Source organism: Mobula birostris, chromosome 10 (genome assembly GCF_030028105.1).
Source record: "Mobula birostris isolate sMobBir1 chromosome 10, sMobBir1.hap1, whole genome shotgun sequence".
NCBI lineage: Eukaryota > Metazoa > Chordata > Chondrichthyes > Myliobatiformes > Myliobatidae > Mobula > Mobula birostris.
Genome location: NC_092379.1, coordinates 109,578,512 through 109,602,112, shown reverse-complemented (window position 1 = coordinate 109,602,112; position 23,601 = coordinate 109,578,512). Strand labels below are relative to the sequence as shown.

Sequence of the window (23,601 nt, the reverse complement as noted above, 5' to 3'; positions counted from 1 at the left end):
TCAATCTCTATGACTATATATGGCCTTTGTACTTGTTGACTACCTCAGCCAAGAATATTAACGTTGTGCCAAAGTGACCACAGACATTCCAGTCTCTTATGTTATGTCTGAATGAAAGTCCTGTGCAGATCATTGGACTTTGATTGCAATGAAACAGTATGAATGACAGATTGGAGATCATTCAAAACAATAGTGCATTTAACACTTTCTGGTGCCTACTGTGAAAACTGTAGATCAAAACCTATGTTCAGTAACTGGTTAATTTTTAGTTTTTTTGGAGGCACTTGGATGTATTTTCTGTGGATACTAGACCCCACCCAACTATGCTCTTTTATGAGCCTAGCCAGTGAATGTGCTCAAGGGTACAGTGCAAGGGGAGCATCATGAGGTAGGTACAATATTCAAGATAAAGACGATGCTGCAAATATTCTGCAGATCAGTTGGCAGTTGTAGAGAGGAAGAGTTTGGAGCATGGCTTTCTCATCAGTGCTGTTTTTTTAACATTAATACGTCTGTAGACACAGGTGCATTGTGTTTCAGTATTTTTTTTTAGATTTTTAGTTTACTGTTGCATCAGTTTTATATTTTTTGAATAATCAGCTGTTCAGATGAAATGTTATGGTAAAAAGTACTCATGAGGAGACAGTTTTGGCCCTCTAAGACTATAAAACTGTTGGATGTAGTCCAATAGAGATTCAGGAGATTACTTCCTGGGATGAGAGATTGTTCTATCAGAAACAGTAAAAAACAGATCCATAATCTTGGGAGTTTGGAAGAGTGAAGGTGCTCTTAATAAAATAGATGATTCCAAGCGAGCACAAGAGGCTAGATGTTGAGGTGTTTCCAATTATGGGAGAATGAAGTGCAGTTATTTAAAACTGAGGTGTATAAGTAATTCTCAGAAGATGGTGAATCTCTGGAATTCTGTCTTAGGGTTGTGAAGACTCAGTCAGTGAGGGTACTCAAAGAGGAAGTAGATTACTTTATTGAAAGGTCGGAGAATTGAGAACTACGAAGAATTGGCACAGAAGTGGAGATGAGGCCCAGTGCTGATCAGCCATGATACTGAGTTGCTGAGCAGGTTTGAGTGTCCTACTTCTCTATTCTCTTATGATCTTGGGCATTAGCTGTGGCAGATTGCTCACTTGCCCAATTGCTGTCATTTGAAGGGTTAATACCATAATCTTGTACAAATGTAAATATCCAATAAGATACAAAATCCCAAGAGGAACAGTGGTCTAGCTGTGGTAAATGAGAAGTTAAAGATTAGATTAAAGGAAGACAATACTTAATGTTGATAAATAATGAGTTTCTCCTCCAAACTGTGATTCATGTCAGTGTAACAGAGGAAGCCATGCACAGACAAGTCAGTGTGGGAATGGGAAGTGGAATTAAAATTGGCTACTGGAAGGTTGTGGTGTTACTGCAGATGGAGCAAGGATGCTTGGTCAAGTGTCCTGCTCTTGCCCACACACCATTTGCTTCACGTTCACTGTTGTAGAGGTGGTCACACTGGATGAATTAAGTGACCCCAATGGACTCTCAAGTGAAGCACTGCCTCACCTAGAAGTACTGTTCAAGGTCCTGAATACTGGTGTGAGAGAAGATAATAGGAACAAGTATAACACTTAGCAGAATTTCAGGAATAAGTAATTGGAGGGAATCGGGGAGTGATGAGGCATGAGAAATCTGTCCCTGTAGAGAGGGGAGGTAAAGATGGTGCTGGGATCCTGCTGGAGACTGTAGAAGTTGTAGAGTCGTAGAGAAGTACAGCATAGTTGCAGAGAATGATATGTTGAATGTAAAGGCTTGTGGAGTGGTAAGCTAGGACAAAGGGAACCCTTTCCCTGTTAAGTTGGGAAGGTGAGGTGAGAACAAATGAGGGAATTGGAAGAGATGTGGGCGAGGGCTGCATTTATAATATTTGAGGGGAAACCCTTTCTCAAGAAATAAAAAGGACATCTCTGATATCCTGGAAACCTTCATGAGAATAGGCGCAGAGACAAAGGAACTTGGAGAAGGGAAAAGCATTCTTACAAGTGACAGGGGTGGGAAGAGGTGTAGGTCAAGGTAACTGTGGGTGTTAGTGGGTTTGTAAAAAGGTGGTAGTAGGTCACCTGTTTCCAGAGATTGTAATGGAGACATCAAGTAAAGGGGGAGAAGGGTCAGAGATGGACCAAGTGAATTTGAGGGCAGGTTGGAAGTTGGTGGCGAAGTTGATAAAATTGAGCTCCACGTTGGTGCGGGAAGCTGCACCAGTGTAGTCATAAGTGCCATGGAGGGAGAGTTTAGGAGCGTTAACAGTGTAGATTTGGAACGTGGATTGTCCCAGCCCATGGTTACACCTTTTTGGAGAATGCAGAAGAAGCCAAAAGAGATGTTAAAGGCCAGATAGAAGAGGAGGGTGGTGGAGGAGGAGAAGAGATTAAGTTGTTTATCAAGAAAGAATCAAAAAACCTTAAGGACTTCCTGATAGGGTATGGAGCTGTACAAGGGACTGGACATGGTGGAACTGAGGTAGCCAAAGCCAGGGAACTGAAAGTTGTTGAAGCTGCAGAAAGCATGTGATGTTTCATGGATATAGTTGAGAAGGGACTGAACCAAGGGAGTTGAAAAGCAGAGACACACGTTCAGTTGGGCGGGAGCAAGCAGAAACCAGGCCACTTGGGTTTATGGATCATGGGTAGGAAGTAGAAACAGGAAGTGTGGGGTAGGGGAACTGAGGCTGGAGGTTGTAGAGAGCGGACTTGAGAGATAATGTCAGTGAAAGTGCAGGAGACAGTGGCCTGAAGCTTCTCCGTGGGTCTTGGCTCAGGTAAGAGGAGGTGATTTAGTCTCAGCAAAGTGAAAGTCAGTCTGCCACACTACAGTCACACCACACTTGTCTGCATGTTTGATGTAAAGTTGGGATTAGTGCGGAGAGGGAGATGGGGAAACCAGTGCATTCAGTGGGGCTGAGGGGAATGCCCCGTCAGCAGTTAGAGATGAAAAAATCCAGAGCAGGCAGAAGGTCAAAAAGGAAGAGGAGGGCTGAAGATGAGAGGAGGAGTAATCAGATGAATTGCAGTTCAAAAATCTGATGGAGGGGAAGAAGCTGTTTTTGAATCATGGACTGAAGGTCTTCAGGCTTCTACACCAGCAACTCGACAGACACTTGGAATTGGCTAGAGTTAACATGGCTCTATTAAATCAAATTATGTTTGACAAATAAAGTTTTTAAGGGTGTAATTAGCAAAATGAGTAAGGGAGATCCAATGATTATAGTAATTTTAACTTTCAGAAGGCCTTTAAGGTGGTGAGGTCTCTAAATGAAATTAGAGCACATGGAATTGGGTGTAATATACCATGTGTTGATGATTGACTACTATGCAGAACAGAAGGGAAAAATGGATCATTTTTAGTTATGAAGGCTATGATTAGTGGGTACTGCAGGGATTCCTGCTGGGACCTTTAATGTTATTCTACGTTATCAAACATTTGTTTTGGTGCTTTGATACGAAGCTGAATGGTAGTGTGGGCTGGAAGGAGGATGCAGAAAGGCTTTAGGAGAATTATAAACTTAAAGGGTGAGATTGTGGTAGGTGGCAAATAACGTGATGGGAAAATAGATCAATGGGTGTGTGGGTGGTATACAAGTAGATAAGAGATTGATACGATGAGCGCTTAAAAAGAGACTCGAGTGTATTGTGCATATAGAATACCTGCAAAGGTTTTTAAAGATGTTGCTGGGTACAACAAAGGCAGCAGTGGGAATTGAACCCAAGTCACCTATACTGTAAAGCATTGTGCTAACCACTACACTACCATGTCACCTTATTATGAACTGATAGTTTTATAGTACTGTAGTGGTATTGGTAGTGTTCTAATTTGTTCTACAAATATAATTAAATGGTAGTTTGTGCTTTTTTATACCATTTTAAACTATTTCCATGAAACTTTGTCTAGTTGGGGCAGCTGCCTAATTGGGACAGAATGTACGTGTCCTGATGTGTCCCAATCAACTGGAATCCCCTGTATTTTTAATATTTGTGCATAGTCCTATCAGAGACCTTGAGCTTGGTGCCGTCTCTTGCTATTACAATTCAAGTATGAACAGTTGCCGGCCAGAAATTCCATGGGTTGGTGAAGGTGTTGCATCTTTTGAAGAGATTGAGGGTATTCTCCAGGTGTTTGTTTTTTTTTAAAGTCTGAATCTTGCCAGAGCAGCATTCAGATGGTGAATGATGCAACCTGACTACTAGAACTACTTGAGCATGGCCACAACTTTTAGTTTTCCTGGGAGCGGAAATTTTCTTTATTTCATCTATTCACCTGTTGGACTTGGAGGATTTTAAGATTGGTGCTAATTTTCTAATGCTTTGAGGTGTCAGCTACAGATTGTCTCTGAAGCATACAGGCGGATGAGGATCCAAGAGGCTGCAGATGAAGTTTGGATTCTAGACAAATCAGACTGCTGGAATAGCTTGTCAAGTCGAGCAGCATCTGCCCTGATGTAGGGTCAGGATGTGAAATGTTAACCATCCTTTGCCAGCAAAGTTCTTGATAATTTAAAGGGTGAAAAGACCTGATGGGAGCTGTATACAGACTTCTGAACAGTAGCCAGAACTTGGGGTACAAATTACAGTGAGAGGTAGGAAACACATGTCAACAGGGCAGTGTTGGGATAATTGTGGGGGATTTCAATATGCAGATAGATTGGGGAAAATCAGGTTGGTACTGGATTCTAAGAGAAAATTGGAGAATGCCTCCAAGATGACTTTTTAGGTAAGCTTGTGGTTGAGCCTGCTAGGGGAAAGGCTGTGCTGGATTGGATGTTGTCATGAACCAGATTTGATTAGGGACCTTTAAGGTTTTTATTTATATTTAAAAAAAAAAAAAAAAAAAAAAAAAAAAAAAGTGCTTAAGAGGCAGTGATCATAATATAATAAAATTCACCCTACCGTTCGAGATGGAGAAACTAAAACTGGACGTATCAGTATTACAGTGGAGTAAAGGAAATTATAGAGGCATTAGAAAGGAGCTGACCAAAGTTGATTGGAAGGGGACGTTAGAAGGGATGATGGTAGAACAGCAATGAATGGAGATTTTAGGAGAAATACAGAAGGCACAGGTTAGAGACATCCCAAAGAATATTCTAAAGTCAGGATGATACAATCGTGGCTGATGAGGGAAGTCAAAAACAACATTAAAAACTAAGTAATAGAACAAAAATTAGTAGAAAGAGGATTGAGAAGCTTTTTTTGGGAGGGGGGGAAACATAAGGCAACTTTATTTATTTAAAAAAAAAAGCCATACGGAGGAAAAAGGTGAAAGATAAGGTAAACTACCCAATAATATCAGAGAATACCAAATGTTTGTTTTCAGATGTTGTATAAAGAATAAGAGAGTGAGAGTACACATCAGACAGGTGGAAAATGACCCTGGAGTAATGGGGGAAAAGGAAATGGCGGATGAACTAAAATAAGTATTTGGCATCCATCTTCATTGTGTAAATCTCTAGTACAATGAAGATAAATGCAAAATACTTAGTTCATCCGCCATTTCAAGAGTGTTTGGGGGTTAGAAGTGAGCGCAGTTGCTATCGCTAGGGCGAAGATGCTTGGGAAGCTGAAAGGTCTGAAGGTCGATAGGTGACCTGGCCAGATGGACTACAGACCAGGGTTCTGAAGCAGGTAGATGAAGAGATTGTGGAGGCATTAATAATGATCTTTCATGAATCACTGGTTTCTAGCAAGGTTCCAGAGGACTGAAAATTGCAAATGTCACTCCACTCTTCAAGTAGGGAGGGAGGCAGGAGAAAGGAAACTGTAAGCCACTTATCCTAACCTCAATGGTTGGGAAGATGTTGGAGTTGATTTTTTTTTTTTAAGAATGAGGTCTCAGGGTACTTGGAGGCATGTGATAAAATAAGCCTAAGTCAGCATAGTTTCCTTAAGGGAAAATCTTGCTCAACTAATCTGTTGGAATTCTTTGCAGAAGTAACAAGCAGGGTAGACAGACAATGGAGAATCAGTCGATGTTGTGTACTTGGATTTTCAGAGGGTCTTTGATAAGGTGCTGCACATGAGGCTGCTTAACAAGATGAGAGCCCATGATATTACAGGAAATGTACTAGTATGGATAAAGGATTGGCTGATTGGCAGGAGGCAAAGAGTGGGAATAAGAGTGGAGCCTTTTTTAGTTGGGCTCCAGTGATGTTCCACAGGGGTAGGTGATGGGGCTACTGCTTTTTACATTACATGTCAATAGTTTGGATAAAGGAATTGAGAGCTTTGTGACAAAGTTGGCAGATGTTACAAAGGTAGATGGTGGGGCAGTTGGTGTTGAGGTAATGGAGGCTGCAGAAGGATTTGGACAGATTAAGTGATTGGGCAAAGAAGTGACAAATGGAATACAGTGTTGGGAATTGTATGGTCACATTCTTTGGTAGAAGGAATAAAAGTGTAGACTATTTTCTGAATGGGCAGATAATTCAAAATCAGAGATGCAACGGGACTTGGGTCCTCGTGCAGGATTCCCTAAAGATTAACTTGCACGTTGATTCGGTGGTGAGGAAGATGAATTCAATGTTGGCATTTCTTTCGAGAGGACTAGAATGTAAACACAAGGATGTAATGCTGGGGCTTTATAAGGCACTGGTGAGGCCTCATTTAGAGTAGTGTGAGCAGTGAGCATTTGATGGCACTGGGCTGGACTCTCTGCAATTTAAAAGAATGAGATACGATTCCATTAAAACCCATCAGATGTTGAAAGTCCTAGGTAGAATGGATGTGGGGAGGATGTTTCCTATAGTGGGGGAGTCTTGCACTAGAGGGCACAGCGTCAGAATAGAGGCATGTTCATTTAGAATGCAGATGAGGGACTTCTTTCACCAGAGGGTGGTAAATCTGTGGAACTCATTGCCACAGGCAGCTGTGGAGGCCATGCCATTGGCTGGAGGTTGATGCGTTCTTGATTTGTCAGTGCATGCAAAAATACGGAGAGGAAGCAGAAGAATGTGATTAAGAGGGATAATGGATTAGCCATGATAAAATGGTGGAGCAGACTTGATGGGCCAAATGGCCTAATTCTGCTCCTATCTCTTATGGTCTTATTTCCTCCGCAGCTTTGTTTAAATTTTCTAGGTAAATTGGAATTGTTCTGTTTACTAGACAATAGGCGTAATATGAGATTTATGCTTTTGACTGTGTGTTCACACACTGGTAGTGCACCAGATATAGTGGTGAATTTAGTTCCTAAGAGCTGCCTTCACCCAGAAATAACCAACCAGGTACAAATGCTGTAAATGCCCAAATCCAATAGCACCTGTGGAAATAATTTTCTTTGTCTCCTTTAGGCAATTACCTGAAATGTTAATTTGTATGTTGCCTGAGTATTTATTTGCTGCATTCTTTCCAGCTTGTCTGAAACATTTGTTCTTGCTGTTTATCACAAAATATAATCTTTTATTCGCACAGGTTGTGAAGACCATTGGGCTGCGTGAAGTTTGGTTTTTTGGGCTCCAGTACCAAGATACGAAAGGTTTCTCCACCTGGTTGAAACTCAATAAAAAGGTATGTGGGAATAACATACTAATGAGTTGTCACTTTGCCAGTATTGTGATAACATGAGGGAAGAAGTTTGCACTGCCCCTCATCTTTATCAATTGAATTTCCTTTTTCCAAAGGAGGTTTGCTCAATGACAGCAAAATCAATGCTACAATATTTATTGATTCACACTGTTTACAGTCAGTGGCTTCAAATTAAGTAATCTCCATCCACAACGTATTAGAGCCCCTGTAGGTGCTTTCTGGTCCCAGAACCCCCCCCCCCCCCATCCTTTCCCCCCTGTACCTGTGGATATTGCATACTTGGGGTGTATCAAATTCAGAACTAACATGAATGTTTTGAAGTTGAGCATCACAAAACGCATGTTTAGAAAACTTGTGGGATAGGCTTGGTATAAATTTTATCCAACCTATCCTGGCTCGGTGATTTTAGCAAGGACATTCTAAGAAGAAGTTTTGAAGGGCCCTATATTTTCATTATACTTTCTGAAATGTACTTGCAGTGGTGTGTACTGAAAGTCAGCCAGCACTTTTCAGCAGTAATCCAGCAGTCTTATAGAGCAAAACAGGGGCCCATCTAGTTCGTACCAAGCTGTTATTTCCAATGACCCATACTGGACCATATTTATCATGTACTTATCCAAACTTCTAATGTTTCAAAGGTACATTTAAAGTCAGAGAAATGTATACAATATACGTCTTGAAATGATTTTTCTTTGCAACCATCCACAAAAACAGAGGAGTGCCCCAAAGAATGAATGCCAGTTAAATGTTAGAACCCCAAAGTCCCCCCCCCCCAAGCTCCTCTCCCTCCTGTGCGTAAGCGGCAGCAAGCAACGATCCCCCTCCCCCCACCGGCAAAACAAAACCATCAGCACCCACCACTGAGCACTCGTGTGCAGCAAAGACACAGACTGGCAGTACCCCAAAGATTATTCCTTCACCCAGTATATGACATACCACAGGCTCTCTCTTTCCCTAATAAGAGAGAAGGGCATCTCCTTTTCACAGCGAGAGGGGAGACATAACAAATAATTTGCTGGTTTTCAATGTTAAAAGTCCATTGTGTCACTTTTTCTGAGCTCTGTGCCCAAAGATCTCAGGTCCCTAGGCCTGATCTTCTGACTTCCATGACACACCGATCTGCCGGGACACTGACCTTAAATCCGCCCATCTGCAGAGTCATGAAATCTCAGCCCTCTGAAGGTGAGCTGAGCGCTTAGGCCATGCCCTTGGCATGTTGAATAATGGCCAGTCATGAAACCTTGAGAGTGGGTCCCATTCCTCCAAAGAGCCAAAGTCAACATGTAACTCCAGGTCAGGGTCTTCAAAAGAACCCTGAAAGGGAAAAGTAGAGGTTTTACAGATGGGAATAGAGCTGTTTCCGAAGATGCAAGCAAAGAAGTCGTCGTTGGGCGCCATTGTCTCAATCAAACCTGCATCCACCATTTCTGCTGACAGCTCACCCACACTCTTGCCACCCTCTGAGTGAAGAAGTGCCCCCTCTGGTTGCCATTAAATATTTCACTCTTTACCCTTAACCTCTAGTTCTAGTCTCATCCAACAGCAGTGGAAAAAGCCTGGACTTACCCTATCTATACCCTTCAATTTTGTATACCTCTATCAAATCTCCCCTCATTCTCTTATACTCCAGGGAATAAAGTCCAAATCAATTCAACCTTTCGCCGTAACTCAGGTCCTCAAGTCCTGGAAACATCCTTGTCAATTTTTTCTGTACTCTATCAATCTTGTTGATATCTATCTTGTAGGTAGGTGACCAAAACTGTACACAATACTCCAATATTTGCTTCACCAACTTCAACATGACATTTAAACTCCTGTATTCAGTACTTTGATTTATGAAAGCTAACGTGCCAAAAGCTCTCTTTACGACCCTTTCTATCTGTGATGCCACTTGCAAGGAATTGTGGATCTGTACTCCCAGAACCCTTTGCTCTACTGCACTTCTCAGTGTCCTCAGGACTTTCGGTGCTAAAAGTCCTACAGACTAGATGCACCACCAGGTTTGTCATTGCAATAATATGAATTTGAGTTCACTATGAAAAGCACTGGGGGCTTTCATTCATTATATTTAGTGTATTTCCAGAACTTCGCTTATCCCTGGAGAAGTACTGAGATTGAGCTAATGTTATACTCTATGCGTTTAGGGGGGCTGGACAGTGGTTTAGAAATGGAGAATTCCCAAACCTTGAATTATCCAATCAGCTTTGACTTAAATTTGCCCTGTTGTTAATGCTCTTTAGGCATTCTGTCCCCTAAGCTATTGATATTGGCAATTTCTCGAGTTTCTTCACAATGGTCTGCTGAGCATGAGGCCTGTTCTGTTTATGCCTGTCTGATTAGTTAATTAATTTTTTTCCTGAAAATCCACCTCTGGCAAAATAAGATGTGTCGACTTTGAACAAAGACTTGATAAAACTTCCCCCTTGAATCATGCAAATGTTTGTATGTATCACATTAATAAATGAGCATTTCCACTCAGATTGCCTGAGGGGCAAATATAGTTGGCAGAATGCCCTTTTGCTTTTTGTTTATTAAGAGGTTAAATTGTACACTGGGCTGACAGTGATAAGGTTTCTTCACTGCCAAGCAGGTCACCCCTTTGAGCTGTGAACCAATCTGGAAGTATTTCTTCTGTGACTTTCTCTGCCTTCAGTAAATGTCAGATCCACTGCCGTTTGGTATGACCTAATAAATGTCCATACTTCAATAAACTGGAAATGACATATTGTCCTGCAGTGGCTGGCAAACGTTTAGAAAGGTGGTTCATTTTAATCATAACCGGAATTAGTAATGACTATTTTGAGCATATAAAGTAATCGCTTAACAGGATATTCTGTTGTTTTTAAAGTATGTGGAAATCCCCTTTTTTGTACTCATTCTCTCTTGTGCTCTTGAATTTTATGTAGTGCTGAGAATTTGGTATTGAAGTGGACAAAATAATAGTTGAGTAATATTTTTTAAGTAGTGTCCATTAGGTGAGATGCCCAAGGTCTGGCATGTATATTTAGGGTGGATGTTAAGGTTCCATGATGTCTTTAAAGAAAAACAGGAAATACGCCCTTTATCTTGGCCAACATTTGGTTGCCCTGTTGTTATATTTGGTATATTACTCACATAGAGCAGTTGCTATATTTGTAGAAACAATTCATACGCATTGAGAATTTCATTCTTGGACTTTTTGAAATCTGGTCATGTACTACAAACACTTATGTCATTTATCTGGGTGTGTAAGCAGCTGAATGCCAGGGCCCTGGCAATGAAATCATGTACAAACACCATTGTGAAAGAATAGCCTATTGAAATGCTTAATGTATGAGGACTGTTTCGTGTCTCTGACCTATACTCAGTGGAGTTTAGGATGGGGGCAGGGAAGGGAGTGGGGATCTCTACTGGATACTGAAAGGCCTGGTTGGAGTGGACATGGAGAAGGTGTTTCCATTAATAGACAATAGGTGCAGGAGTAGGCCATTTGGCCCTTTGAGCCAGTACCGCCATTCACTGTGATCATGGCTGATCATCCACAATCAGTATCCACTTCCTGCCTTATCCCCATGACCTTTTGATTCCACTATCTTTAAGAGCTCTATCCATCTTTTTCTTGAAAGCATCCAGAGACTTGGCCTCCACAGCCTTCTGGGGCAGAGCATTCCATATATCCACCACTCTCTGGGTGAAAAAGTTTTTCCTCAACTCCGTTCTAAATGGCCTACCCCTTATTCTTAAACTGTGGCCTCTGGTTCTGGACTCACCCATCAGTGGGAACATGCTTCCTGCCTCCAGCGTGTCCAATCCCTTAATAATCTTATGTTTCAATAAGATCCCCTCTCAGCCTTCTAAATTCCGGAGTATACAAGCCCAGTCACTCCAATCTTTTGACATATGACAGTCCCGCCACCCTGGGAATTAACCTCACGAACCTACGCTGCACTCCCTCAATAGCAAGAATGTCCTTCCTCAAATTTGGAGACCAAAACTGCACACAGTACTCCAGGTGTGGTCTCACCAGAGCCCTGTACAGCTGCAGAAGGACCTCTTTGCTCTTATACTCAATTCCCCTTGTTATGAACGCCAGCATGCCATTAGCTTTCTTCACTGCCTGCTGTACTTGCATGCTTGCTTTCAGTGATTGATGTACAAGAACACCTAGATCTCGTTGTACTTCCTCTTTTCCTAACTTGACTCCATTTAGATAATAATCTGCCTTCCTGTTCATACCACCAAAGTGGATAACCTCACATTTAGCCACATTAAACTGCAACTACCATGCATCTGCCCACTCACCTAGCCTGTCCAAGTCACCCTGCATTCTCATAACATCCTCCTCACATTTCACACTGCCACCCAGCTTTGTGTCATCAGCAAATTTGCTAATGTTACTTTTAATTCCCTCATCTAAATCATTAATATATATTGTAAACAGCTGCGGTCCCAGCACTGAACCCTGCGGTACCCCACTAGTCACTGCCTGCCATTCCAAAAGGGACCCATTAATCACTACTCTTTGTTTTCTGTCAGCCAGCCAATTTTCAATCCATGTCAGTACTCTGCCCCCAATACCATGTGCCCTAATTTTGCCCACTAATCTCCTATGTGGAACTTTATCAAAGGCTTAAGAGAGAGTGTAAAATCAGAGGGCACTACCCCTAAATGAAGCAGTGGCTCTGAAATGTGGACGGATTTCTTCAGCCGGAGGGTGATTAGTCTCTGGAATTTGTTGCCATGGAGGGCTATGGATGTCAAGTCACTGTGTATTTAAGGCAGTGATCAATAGGTTCTTGATTGGTAAAGAGTTGTAGGAAGAAGGCATGAGATTGGAGCTGAAAAAAGTCAGCCATGATTAAATGACAGAGCAGGCACAATGGGCCACATGGCTGAATTCTGTTCCAATATCTTTATGGTGGAGTGGGTCAAATGAAATTGGGGGGGATAAAAATTAAGGTGATACTTTGGGAAGAATGAGGAGGAATTGTGCTGAGTATGTGACATGATTTTTGTGTTGCTGTTAAAATGCTGTAGGACAAGTAGTCAGATACTAGTTTGATCTCTTTTGCTGTTCTGGAGACTTTTGAGAGGGCACAGAGAGCTCCAGAAATACTTGTGTGAATACACTGTTGAAACTGGAGTGATCCTTGGTGCATGGAAAGTCGAGCTGATTTACAATCTATAAAGGCTTTGTCCTGGACAACAAAACTCTTTTCCAGTATCTGATCAAAATCCAAATGTGCACATTTGATTGGCAAAAAGAAGAAAATGGGTGCAATATGAGGAAATTGTTTTGAGTAATAATAGACAAGGTTATTGAGTGCACTTCATGATTGGGTAATGGAAAATGGTTGTAGTCTTCAGAAGAGAAAAGTAAACATTGAGGTTGTGGGGGAAACAAATGCAGAATTGCTTTGGGTGGGGTAAAAGTAATTTAAGAGAGCAACTCACTGAAATGATCTGTAAAGGCTGAGTGGTCATGTCCTGAGATATAATTCTATGAAAAGCACAAGTTTTTTTCAATTGAGCATCACCTGGTTACTTTGTCATAAAAGGGACTTTGGTATATTCTAGATCATAGTGCTCAATCTTATACACAGTTGTATCTTTCTTTTCTAACAGGTTAAAATGATAGCATTTGCACTCTGCTGGGTTGTTAACAGCTAGTGCTTACGCCTGTCTGTACTTGGGCATGTAGCTGCTCCTGGTAGAATAGCTAGCTGCAGGATTTGCATTTTGCATAAATACAATTTCTATAGAGTCAGAAAACTGAACTGAGGTCATTATAATCCTCAAACAATTGCACTTAAATTATGATTGAGGCAATGCTCGAATAGGAATATAATATTTGTGTTGGGGGTGTTACGTACCCCGTAACTGGGTTGCCAAACCAGCAGAAATGGATCACTCAGTTGGAGTCTGGATTACTGGAACTAAGAAAGTTTTATTAAGGAAACAAGCAACACAGTACTCTAATCAAAAGGATAATAAATGCAACAGTTCAGCAATGATAAACACACATGTACACAGAATTAGGATAACAGGATCAATCAAGCTCTATCGTCGTCTAGGGGTAAATGACCAGTTTCAAAGTGACGCAAAGTTCAGTTCAATTGAGTTCAGTTCAGTTCACAGTAATCACTGCCGTGGTGATGGACAGTGGGGGGAAGGAGAGAGAGAGCAAAAACAAATGAATATTCAAACAGCTTCCACACAGACGTTCAATATTCTTCGCAGTCAGCTTTCGGGCGAGCCCTTTGTAATGTCTTCTGAGGTCACCGACTGTGACCCCTCCGTTTCCAGATACAATCGTTTCTCTGCGGTGAACCTGGCACCCAGGCAAGGGCGGACAAACACCAGGTTCCCGCCGATCGTACCTTTGCAGCCTGTGCGCCTATGGCTTGGTCCCACGATCAGCCCTCCAAAACTCCCACCGACTTGTGGGAGGTGCACCGCTTCCAGGGTCTCATTACCTCGTGGTGTCGTGTGTGTCTTGCCTTAGCGAACCTGTCCCTTCTTATCCCCCTGCTGGGGTATCGCCTGTCCATCACTTCAAACAGTTCTGGGTTCAAAGGGGAGCCGATCTTGACAGCTCTCCTTTCGTCCCTTCATTAACATCTCCAAATGCTGCTCCATTGTTTTCCTTATCTCTCTTTCTCCTGAAGACAGGTGGCAGAGCAACTGCTGATCCCACTGGTGCCAGCACAGGACAGTTAACATCTTAATCTGTGTGTACTCTCATCAGAGGGGATATAATATTTGTGTTTTACTTTTAAATTTCCTTTTTTCTCTTTTTAGGTAACCCAGCAGGATGTCCGTAAGGAAAGCCCACTTCTTTTCAAGTTCAGAGCAAAATTCTTTCCAGAAGATGTATCTGAAGAACTAATTCAGGACATCACCCAGCGCCTCTTCTTTCTACAAGTGAAAGAGGGTATTCTGAATGATGACATCTACTGTCCCCCAGAAACTGCAGTGCTGCTGGCTTCTTATGCTGTACAGGTCAAATATGGGGATTTCAATAAAGAGACCCATAAAACTGGTTACCTGTCAAATGATCGCCTCCTCCCTCAGCGGTGAGTATCTTTGTTTCATAGTCATACTTTATTGATCCCAGGAGAAATTGGTTTTCATTACAGTTGCACCATAAATAATAGTAATAGAATCATAAATAGTTAAATAGTAATATGTAAATTATGCTAGTAAATTATGAAATAAGTCCAGGACCAGCCTATTGGCTCAGGGTGTCTGACCCTCCAAGGGGGGAGTTGTAAAGTTTGATGGCCACGGGCAGGAATGACTTCCTATGACGCTCTGTGTTGCATCTCGGTGGAATGAGTCTCTGGCTGAATGTACTCCTGTGCCCACCCAGTACATTATGTAGTGGATGGGAGACATTGACCAAGATGGCATGCAACTTGGACAGCATCTTCTTTTCAGATACCACCTTGAGAGAGTCCAGTTCCATCCCCACAACATCACTGGCCTTACGAATGAAAGTTTCAAAGTAACCATATTTTAAACTTGTTCCTCTTCAGTATGTACCATCTAGTTCACTTCTGTCAAAATAGTAAGGTTGTGTTAGAAGATTTTTAAAACATGGAATTTTTTTTTCACAGAGGAAATGTTTGATCACTTGTAGGCACAATTTTTTCTAGTTCCAAAATGATTCAAATGTAGAATGGAAGCCATTTTTCTGGGTTTCATTGGAGAGGCAAAATATAAAAACATTTCTCAGGTTTTTTAAGACTGAGAATTTGCTTAGTTATCGATATGACAATATGGTTGATAATCTGACTAAATGAGAGTTCTACCTTAAGATCAGTCTTATTACAGAGGTGGAGTATATAACCTCAAACAGACTAAGAGTAACATTTTAAATTCGGGGGCTGTGTAAAATGAAAAATTTCTATTGGGGCAACCATTTCAAGATTTAGTAAGAGGATCAGAAATGTTTTTTTGCTCCTGACCACTACCTAGATACCAATATATTCCTGTCCAGATGTTAGTTGGGCACATGATTTGATCTTGGTGTGATTGGTTTTTAATGCAGGAGGATAACTTGCTGCCCGTAGCAAGAATTGCAGGTACCATTTGAGCAGATGGTATCCAGTTTATGCTATAGAAGAGTTGAGAAAATTGATTTAAATACACAAGTGACCATCTTTTGAAAACTTTTATACATTACATTGAAGTGCATTATGGATTGTTCTAAAATGAAATTATTTTCATATAATATTGATGTTGGCTGGTTTTAAATACCAGTAATATTATATTACTACCTGCTACTTGTGCCCAATGTATGTCCTGATTTTGTGTTGGTTAATAACTTCTTTAGCTCATCTTTGTGTTGGAAAATGTTCTCTGCCTTGTGGTCTAACTGCTTGTAACAATTAATCTATTACCTTTGTATTTTGTTTAGTATGTTAATTGTTGAACAAGTTATATTTTTATAAACCTAGATTGTTTAGAAATTTAATGTAAGTTACGTCTTAACTCTTTTTCAGTGTCAAGATGAACAGGTGATTTTATATTAAATTTTTATTCTATTACAGTAGAGAAGGATAGAAACATAGAAAATAGGTATAGAAAATAGGTGCAGGAGTAGGCCATTCGGCCCTTCAAGCCTGCACCGCCATTCAGTACGATCATGGCTGATCATCCAACTCAGAACCCTGTACCAGCCTTCTTCCCCCCCCCCCCACCCCATACCCTGATCCCTTTAGCCACAAGGACCATATCTAACTCCCTCTTAAATATAGCCAATGAACTGGCCTCAACTGTTTCCTGTGGCAGAGAATTCCACAGATTCACCACTCTCTGTGTGAAGATGCTTTGTAGTCTGGAAGACCCAGATACTGGTACCCTAAAGCTCTGTATTGTACATTCTGTGCAAAATAAGGAGTTTTCTCTCCCAATTTTGGTGTTCAGTGCTACACCTTTCTATAGAATCCATGTGAGGAGTTGTGGAATTTAATACAATGTTCTTTAGTGATGTGAACCCTAAGTTGCTAAGAACTGGAATAGAATTCCTTGTAACCTATTCCCTCAAAGCAAAAGTTGATCCTCTGAAAAATTAGCTGGTTTAATGTAGTACACCTCGAGGTAGAGAGAAACTTGAAGTGTTTCAGAGTTGCTAAATTTGATAGATGACACCATAAATGATGAAATTTTGGATGCTCTGGATGCCAGGATTGGAGAAATGTATATCTGATGGTCAATAGGCCAGAGGTGGAACAAAATTCAGGGAAAATGTGTTAGTTCAAGTAAAAAAGATTTTAAAATGGCAAAATGTTGGATGGACTAAATGGATTTGGTATGAGTTGTTGACCATGAGCAACAGATTTGGGTAATCTCAAATTGAGATGGAATGAAGGAAATTGGACATACTTTTGTTGGAATTGTGGACCGTGTAGGTAACAACGTATCAAGGAGAGACTTCATAGAAGCTAATTGGGCTAAAGTTGTTCACCAAGGAAATGGGAATAGCTGGTGTACCAATGTGTGGCCCAAAGTGAAATGCAGTCAAGTAACCTGGTTTGTTTCACAGTTCTTAGGGGAAAACTAGAGTGCCTAGGGAATGAACAATTACATTAAGGTCAACTTAATGACCGTTAGGAGTTAAGATTTCACAAACCTGGTTCATCTGAGGCTCTTTTAATCAGTGATTAGGATATGTTGATTTTGAACAGATGAATAAATTTTCTTGTACAAATTGGACATGGTTGCACTTTCCTAATGCGGTGTGTTGAAGATGCTGATTGTCTCCTCTTGGTAATAATCTTGATATCTTTTGAGTTATAATTTATTGTAATTAATTGGGAGTAATTAAGGGCTGTACCACGCCTTAAATTTTTTTCATCACTTTGCCTGTCCTTGTGTCTGCACATGCCCCCTTTCATTGTCTGCCCAGACACTTCAATCAGTTTTCCCATTAAAGGTGTAGCCTCGCCAGTTAGAACCTTATCTGGTTTTGCAAACTGAGAGTTCTTAGAGTAATGATCAAAGGTAAATTAGCCTTTCAAGTTTGTCTCTGGCTCACCCACTGGTTTTCAAAGCTATCCCTTCAGGGAACTCCTGCAAAACTGTCCTTTCTCCTGCATTTACAGAATTTTGAAAATATAGGTGGTGTTTAGACTGTTTGTTCTTAAATTTTTGGCATCCTGAACTGAACAGAATTGTCTTTTACTTGTCATTGCGGATTTGTGTGGAGTAAATTAGTAGTTCAATTATCAGCAGTCAACAGCTGCTGCATTGTTGCACAATTCAAATGGGAAGAAAAGGAAAACTGCTAGCTGGTTTTTCAACTGCCCACTCCTTCGAAATTACGGTGCTCTTGCTGATTTAAAGTTTATTCCAAATGTGATCTATTTATGCACGTAAAACCCAATACAGACTGACAACAGAAGCTGTTCTCCATTTTGTGTGGGACTTCTTTTTTTGTCTGATAATTGTGTGAACCATTTGCTTCTCCTTTCAGTGTCCTGGAACAGCACAAGTTGAACAAAGAACAGTGGGAGGATCGAATCCAAATCTGGCATGAAGAGCACCGAGGAATGATCAGGTCTTAGTTTTAACTATTTCAGTGAATCTGAAATTGTAATTTGAGTTGTTTTATATAGAGTCAGGATCACTGCAGTTTTCACTCCCTAATCCTTTCATCATAATTTCTATTGTAGTCATTTCCTTCACTATCTGGAACACCTTGTTCAGTTCTAAAATGGTAAGCACATATACTCAGTGGCCACTTTATTAGGTACACTTGTACAGATGCTCATTAGTGCAAATATCCATTCAAATTTCCAGTTTCATTGTCATTCAACCATACATGAATCCCCATGAATACAGCTAAATGAGACTGCATTCCTCTGGGCCAAGGTGCCAACCGTCAGACCCAGCAAGGGGACATGGAACACATATGAGATGGCATAAGCATGTAGTCACACAAAAAGTTATAATATAGCCCAAATCCCTAAGTGACATGTCCCGTAGATTGATGGAGCATGAATGTTGTCGGCAAGAACAAGCTCTCAACAGTCCAAAGGTGAACACACACATACAATCTACCTGGTCTTCCACTGAATGAACACTGGAGGGCAGCACCAATGGGAGGGGCCTGCCCCCAATCCAGCATTGTGCCACACCAGCTCCCTTCCTGGCGGCTGCAACAGGCAACACCGCGGCATGCAGCCTAGTCCTTGCTGGAACCGAGGCCAAGCAGCTTACTGACTGTTGGTCTCACCAGTGAACTGGACTTGCAGTATTCTATGCCAGGGGTCCCCAACCTTTTTTTGCACCGCGGACTGGTTTAATATCGACAATATTCTTGCAGATCGGCTGACCGGTAAGGGGTGTTCAAGTAGGGTTAAACTCACCTCAGCATGTCTTTTACAGTTAGGGATGCCAACTTTCTCACTCCCAAATAAGGGACAAAAGTAGCAGTCAAATCCTGGGACACTTGTGTTTACCCCAGGAAAGACTACCATGACCATGAAGCCTTGCACGGGCACCTGTATGCGCATGTGTGCCAATTTTTTTTCCCCACAAATCTGTTTTGGCTTAATCTTCCTGACTATACTGTACATTATTTCTACTTTATATAGGCTGTGTACTTATCATTATCATTCCTGCTTTTACTATACATTAGTGTTATTTTAGGTTTTATGTGTTATTTGGTAGGTTATTTTTTGGGTTTGGGAACACTCAAAAATTTTTCCTATATAAATTAATGGTAATTACTTATGCACTTTACACCATTTCGGCACGAAGGGTTTCATAGGAAATGCGGGACAAGGGCGGTCCCGTATGGGACAAACCAGTTTAGCCCAATATATGGGATGTCCCGGCAAATACAGGACAGTTAGCAACCCTATGTTCAAGTTCAATAGTGGGCGTGACAGGGAATGAGGAAAGGTGCAACTGACTCGTATCGTTTCCTCGCGGCCCAGTAGCACATGCTTTACCCCCTGGTGGTTGGGGACTGCTGTTCTATGCTACCAATGTCCAACAAGGTCTTGTGATTACAAGAAAGACATCCAAGGCAACCGCTTGACTGTTAGACTGAAAGCTACCTTCGTGCACTGACTCCCGACACTTTCTGTGGCAGGCATTAACATCATCTGCACCAAGTCCAGCTCCTCTGCCACTGAGTAACTCACTGTTGTGGTAGACCTGCAATATTTGAAGTTCTTAATGTCCAGCAGTGCCTTACAGTTGTAAAAAAAAGACTTTCTTATATTTTAAAAAAAAAAAAGAGAAAAACGCCTTTGGTTGGCCCCGGAGAGGTTGCTACATCCGGCCACACTGCCATCTTATCTGAAAGCAACAATCAGCCAATCGTGTAGCGACTCACCGCATGAAAGCCTGCAGAAATGGTCAAGAGGTTCAGAACAAACATCAGAATGGGGAAGAAATGTGATCTAGGTGACTTTGACCATGGAGTGATTGTTGGTAACAAACGGCGTGATTTGAGTTTTTCAGAAACTGCTGATCTGCTGGCATTTTCACTCAAGCTTACAGAGCATGCTGTGAAAAACAAACAAAATCCAGTAAGCAACATTTCTGTGGTTGAAAGCATCTTGTTAATGAGAGAGTTTGAGGAGAATGGGCAGACTGGTTGAAGCTGACAGGAAGGTGATAATAACTCAAATAACCACGTGTTTCAGCAGTGGTGTGCAGAAGAGCATCTTTGAACTCGCGTGTTGAATCTTGTAGTGGATGGGCTACAGCAGCAGAAGACCACAAGCATTCACTCAGTCGCCACAGGAAGTACCTAATAAATGGCCACAGTGTATATTGATGCTAATGTTAGAAACCATAAGACAGGAGCAGAATTAGGCCATTCATTCCATTGAGTCTGCCCTGCCATTTCATCATGGCTGATTTATTATCCCTCCCAACCCCATTCTCCTGCCTTCTTTAACCATTAATATTGCCCTTGGAGGGACTACTGGGTTTGAGTCTCTTCCCTCGGAGGGGCCACTGGTTCCCGATGCTCTTGGAGATGTTATTAAACTTCTGAGACTTGTGGATTGGGCATGTTCTCACCCATTCTTTCTTGTTGCTGATTGATGAGCTGAGGTTTGGGGTTTGGTGTCCTTGTTTCTCCATGTGGGTGTATTAGTATTGTGCAAAGGAAGGGTTGGGGAGGTTTGGAGTTTGCAAGTTTTTGTTTCTTTTTGTGTGGGAGGAGATTCTTTCAACTACTATGGTTTTCTGTATTCTGTGGGTCTCTGGAGAAGACAAATCTTTGATAATAAAATGAACCTTTGAATCAAGAACCTATCTTCCTCCACTTTAAGTATACATAATGACTTGGCCTCTGCGGCCGTATGTGGCAATAAATTCCACAGATTCACTACCTTCTAGTAAAAAACTTCCTCCTCATCTCTGTTCTATAGGTCTGTCCTTCTAGTGATGGGATTTAATGAATTAATATTTCCCAAGTTTGTAATTAAAGCTATTTGTACTTGAAGTAAAAATGGTTCTACACTTTTAATGCATTTGCAATGATGTGTTTTGCTTGTTTTGATGTTTGAAGTGATGGTTTTGAGTTTTTTTTATTCAGGCTCTGAATCAATTGAGAATAAAGGCTAGTGGAAAATGTGGGTTTTTTTCATTTTTTTTTTTTTTTTTTTTTGCCCAAATCCAATTTTATTACTCAGTACCGAACTAAAACTCTTGTATCAACAATGGTCTTTTTCCAGATTTGTTATTGCAAATGAGTTCTGTTGAAAAGTTAAACCAAGTGCCAAGCACTTTGACATTCTGTATGAATAGATTATGTACCAGGACTATGGATCCAACCAGTTTTAAAGCTGAAAATAATCCTGGTAATTCAGAGGTTTTTGAGCTAACAGTATAATTTTCCATTTTCTAATTTGCTTTTAAGGGGGAGGCAAGTTTTTAATATATAAATGACTTTGCTTTAAATGGATCATGTAATTTGTTTTAACTTCTAATTCAAACAGTTTTTTAAAAAAAAAAGATATGTAGCAGAAAATATGAAAGAAGCTGTTCTGTTTGCCCATTTTGATTAAGGGTCTTTGACCAGAAACAGCAGCTGTTCCTCATTCAACAGATGTTGCCTAAGATGATTACTTCCAGTGTTTTCGGTTTTTGTTTCTCATTTCCAGCATCTGAAGATTTTTGATATTGTTTATTGATATTTTAAATATTGTTTAAAATTAACATTTTCATTAATAGAGAGGATGCCATGATGGAATATCTGAAAATAGCTCAAGATCTTGAAATGTATGGAGTCAACTATTTCAATATCAAAAACAAAAAGGGTTCGGAGCTTTGGCTTGGAGTTGATGCTCTGGGATTGAACATATATGAACACGATGACAGGTAATTTCATTAAGGAAATCTTCCTGCAATGTATGGAAGATATTTTGAAGGACCTCTTTGCAACCTTGCCCTTCCCTGTTGCCGTTGATGTAATTTACTTTGTGTCTGAAATAGCTGCAGCCATATGAGATTAACTGTAAAATCAAAATGTGGTTGCATATTTAGAATAGAGTACCACAGCACTTGGGTCCACGCTGATTTGATCTCCAGTCTAGTCCCACTTAACCTGCACTTGAAGTGTATCCCTCCAAACTCTCCTCATTCATGCGCCTATTCAAACAGCTCTTAAATGTTACAATTCTACCAGAATAAGTAATATGTGCTGTTGTTTAACTGGTGAAAAACAGACAGCAACATTTCATTGAACATGACGTTTATTGTGGTTAGTTCGACTGGAATAGAAATCCAGGGCTGTCATAAGCAAATCCAATCGGTATGTAGGTCAACCCTGACTGATCATGTCATGGCAATGGGCAAGCAGCAACTGGCCTAATAAAATTGATTTTGTGGCACTTGTAACTGTGGGACAAAAGGCCAAACATTGTATGAAGATGTACTTACTGTTTTAAAATCAATGTCAGTATTGAAGGGCTGGGTAAATGTTTGAGAATGTTACCTGTATGGAATACTTAGTGTGCTGTACTAAGGTACACCCCGGCCCCCCCCCCCCCCACCTTTGCTTGCCACGGTGGTTAGTCATAGAATAAAACAGAGCTGACACAGGCCCTTTCAGCCAACTGGCACAACAAGATGGTCATTTAGGTTAGTCCCATTTGCCCATGTTTGGACTATATCTCTCCTAAGTCTTTAACCTCAACATATCTATCCAAGTTCCTTTTAAGTGATTATTACCAACCTCTGCAGCTCGTTACATATACACTGAACTCTCGGTGGGGGAAAAAGTTTCTCAAGTTTCTATTAAATGTCTTTCTCCACCCCCCCCCCCATCCTAAAACACTAGAACTTTTCCCCAGTTCTAAGATTGACCCGTAAGGCCATGAGACATGGGAGCAGGATTAGGCCATTTGGCCTATTGAGTTTGTTCCACCATTTCATCATGGCTGATTCATGTTTTTTTTTCTCGGCCCCAATCTCCTGCCTTCTCCCTGTATCCCTTCATGGTTTGACCAGTCAAAAATCTATCAACCTCTGCCTTAAATATTTGTAAAGACTTAGCCTCAACAGCTGCCTGTAGCAACAGCTTCCACAGATTCACCAGTCTCTGGCTACAGAAATTCTTCCTCATCTAAAAGGATGCCCCTCTGTTCTGAGGTTGTGTCCTCTGGTTCCAGATTCACCACCATAGGAAACATCATCATATCGACTCTATTATGACCTTTCGCTGTTCAATAGGTTTCAATCAGGCCACCCCTCTTATGAATTCTAGTGAATACAGCCCAAAGCCATCAAATGCTCTTCATATAACATGCCATTCAATCCTGGAATCACTTTTGTTGAACCTCCTTTGAACCCTCTTCAGTACCGGTACATCGTTTCTAAAATAAGTGGCCCCAACATTACATCCTTTAGAAATGAATGCTAACATTGCATTTGCCTTCCTTGTCACTGACTCAACCTGCAAATTAACCTTTAGGGAAGCCTGCACGTGGATTCCTAAGAACCTTTGCGCCTTTTTTTTTTGGATTTTCTCTCCATTTAGAAAAAAGGTCTACTGTTTTATTTCATCTACCAAAGTACA

The 23,601-nt window shown here is 41.0% G+C and overlaps 1 protein-coding gene across 1 annotated transcript in view; it reads left to right on the top strand.

Annotated features, from left to right (window-relative positions):
- Window positions 1-23,601, top strand: part of msna (moesin a) — an 83,842-nt gene that overhangs the window by 43,958 nt on the left and 16,283 nt on the right. Inside the window, exons 3-6 of the mRNA XM_072270816.1 lie at window positions 7,458-7,553; window positions 14,352-14,626; window positions 18,031-18,114; window positions 21,756-21,902. Coding sequence (XP_072126917.1) covers window positions 7,458-7,553; window positions 14,352-14,626; window positions 18,031-18,114; window positions 21,756-21,902 — 602 coding nt within the window. The remainder of the gene's footprint in view (window positions 1-7,457; window positions 7,554-14,351; window positions 14,627-18,030; window positions 18,115-21,755; window positions 21,903-23,601) is intronic.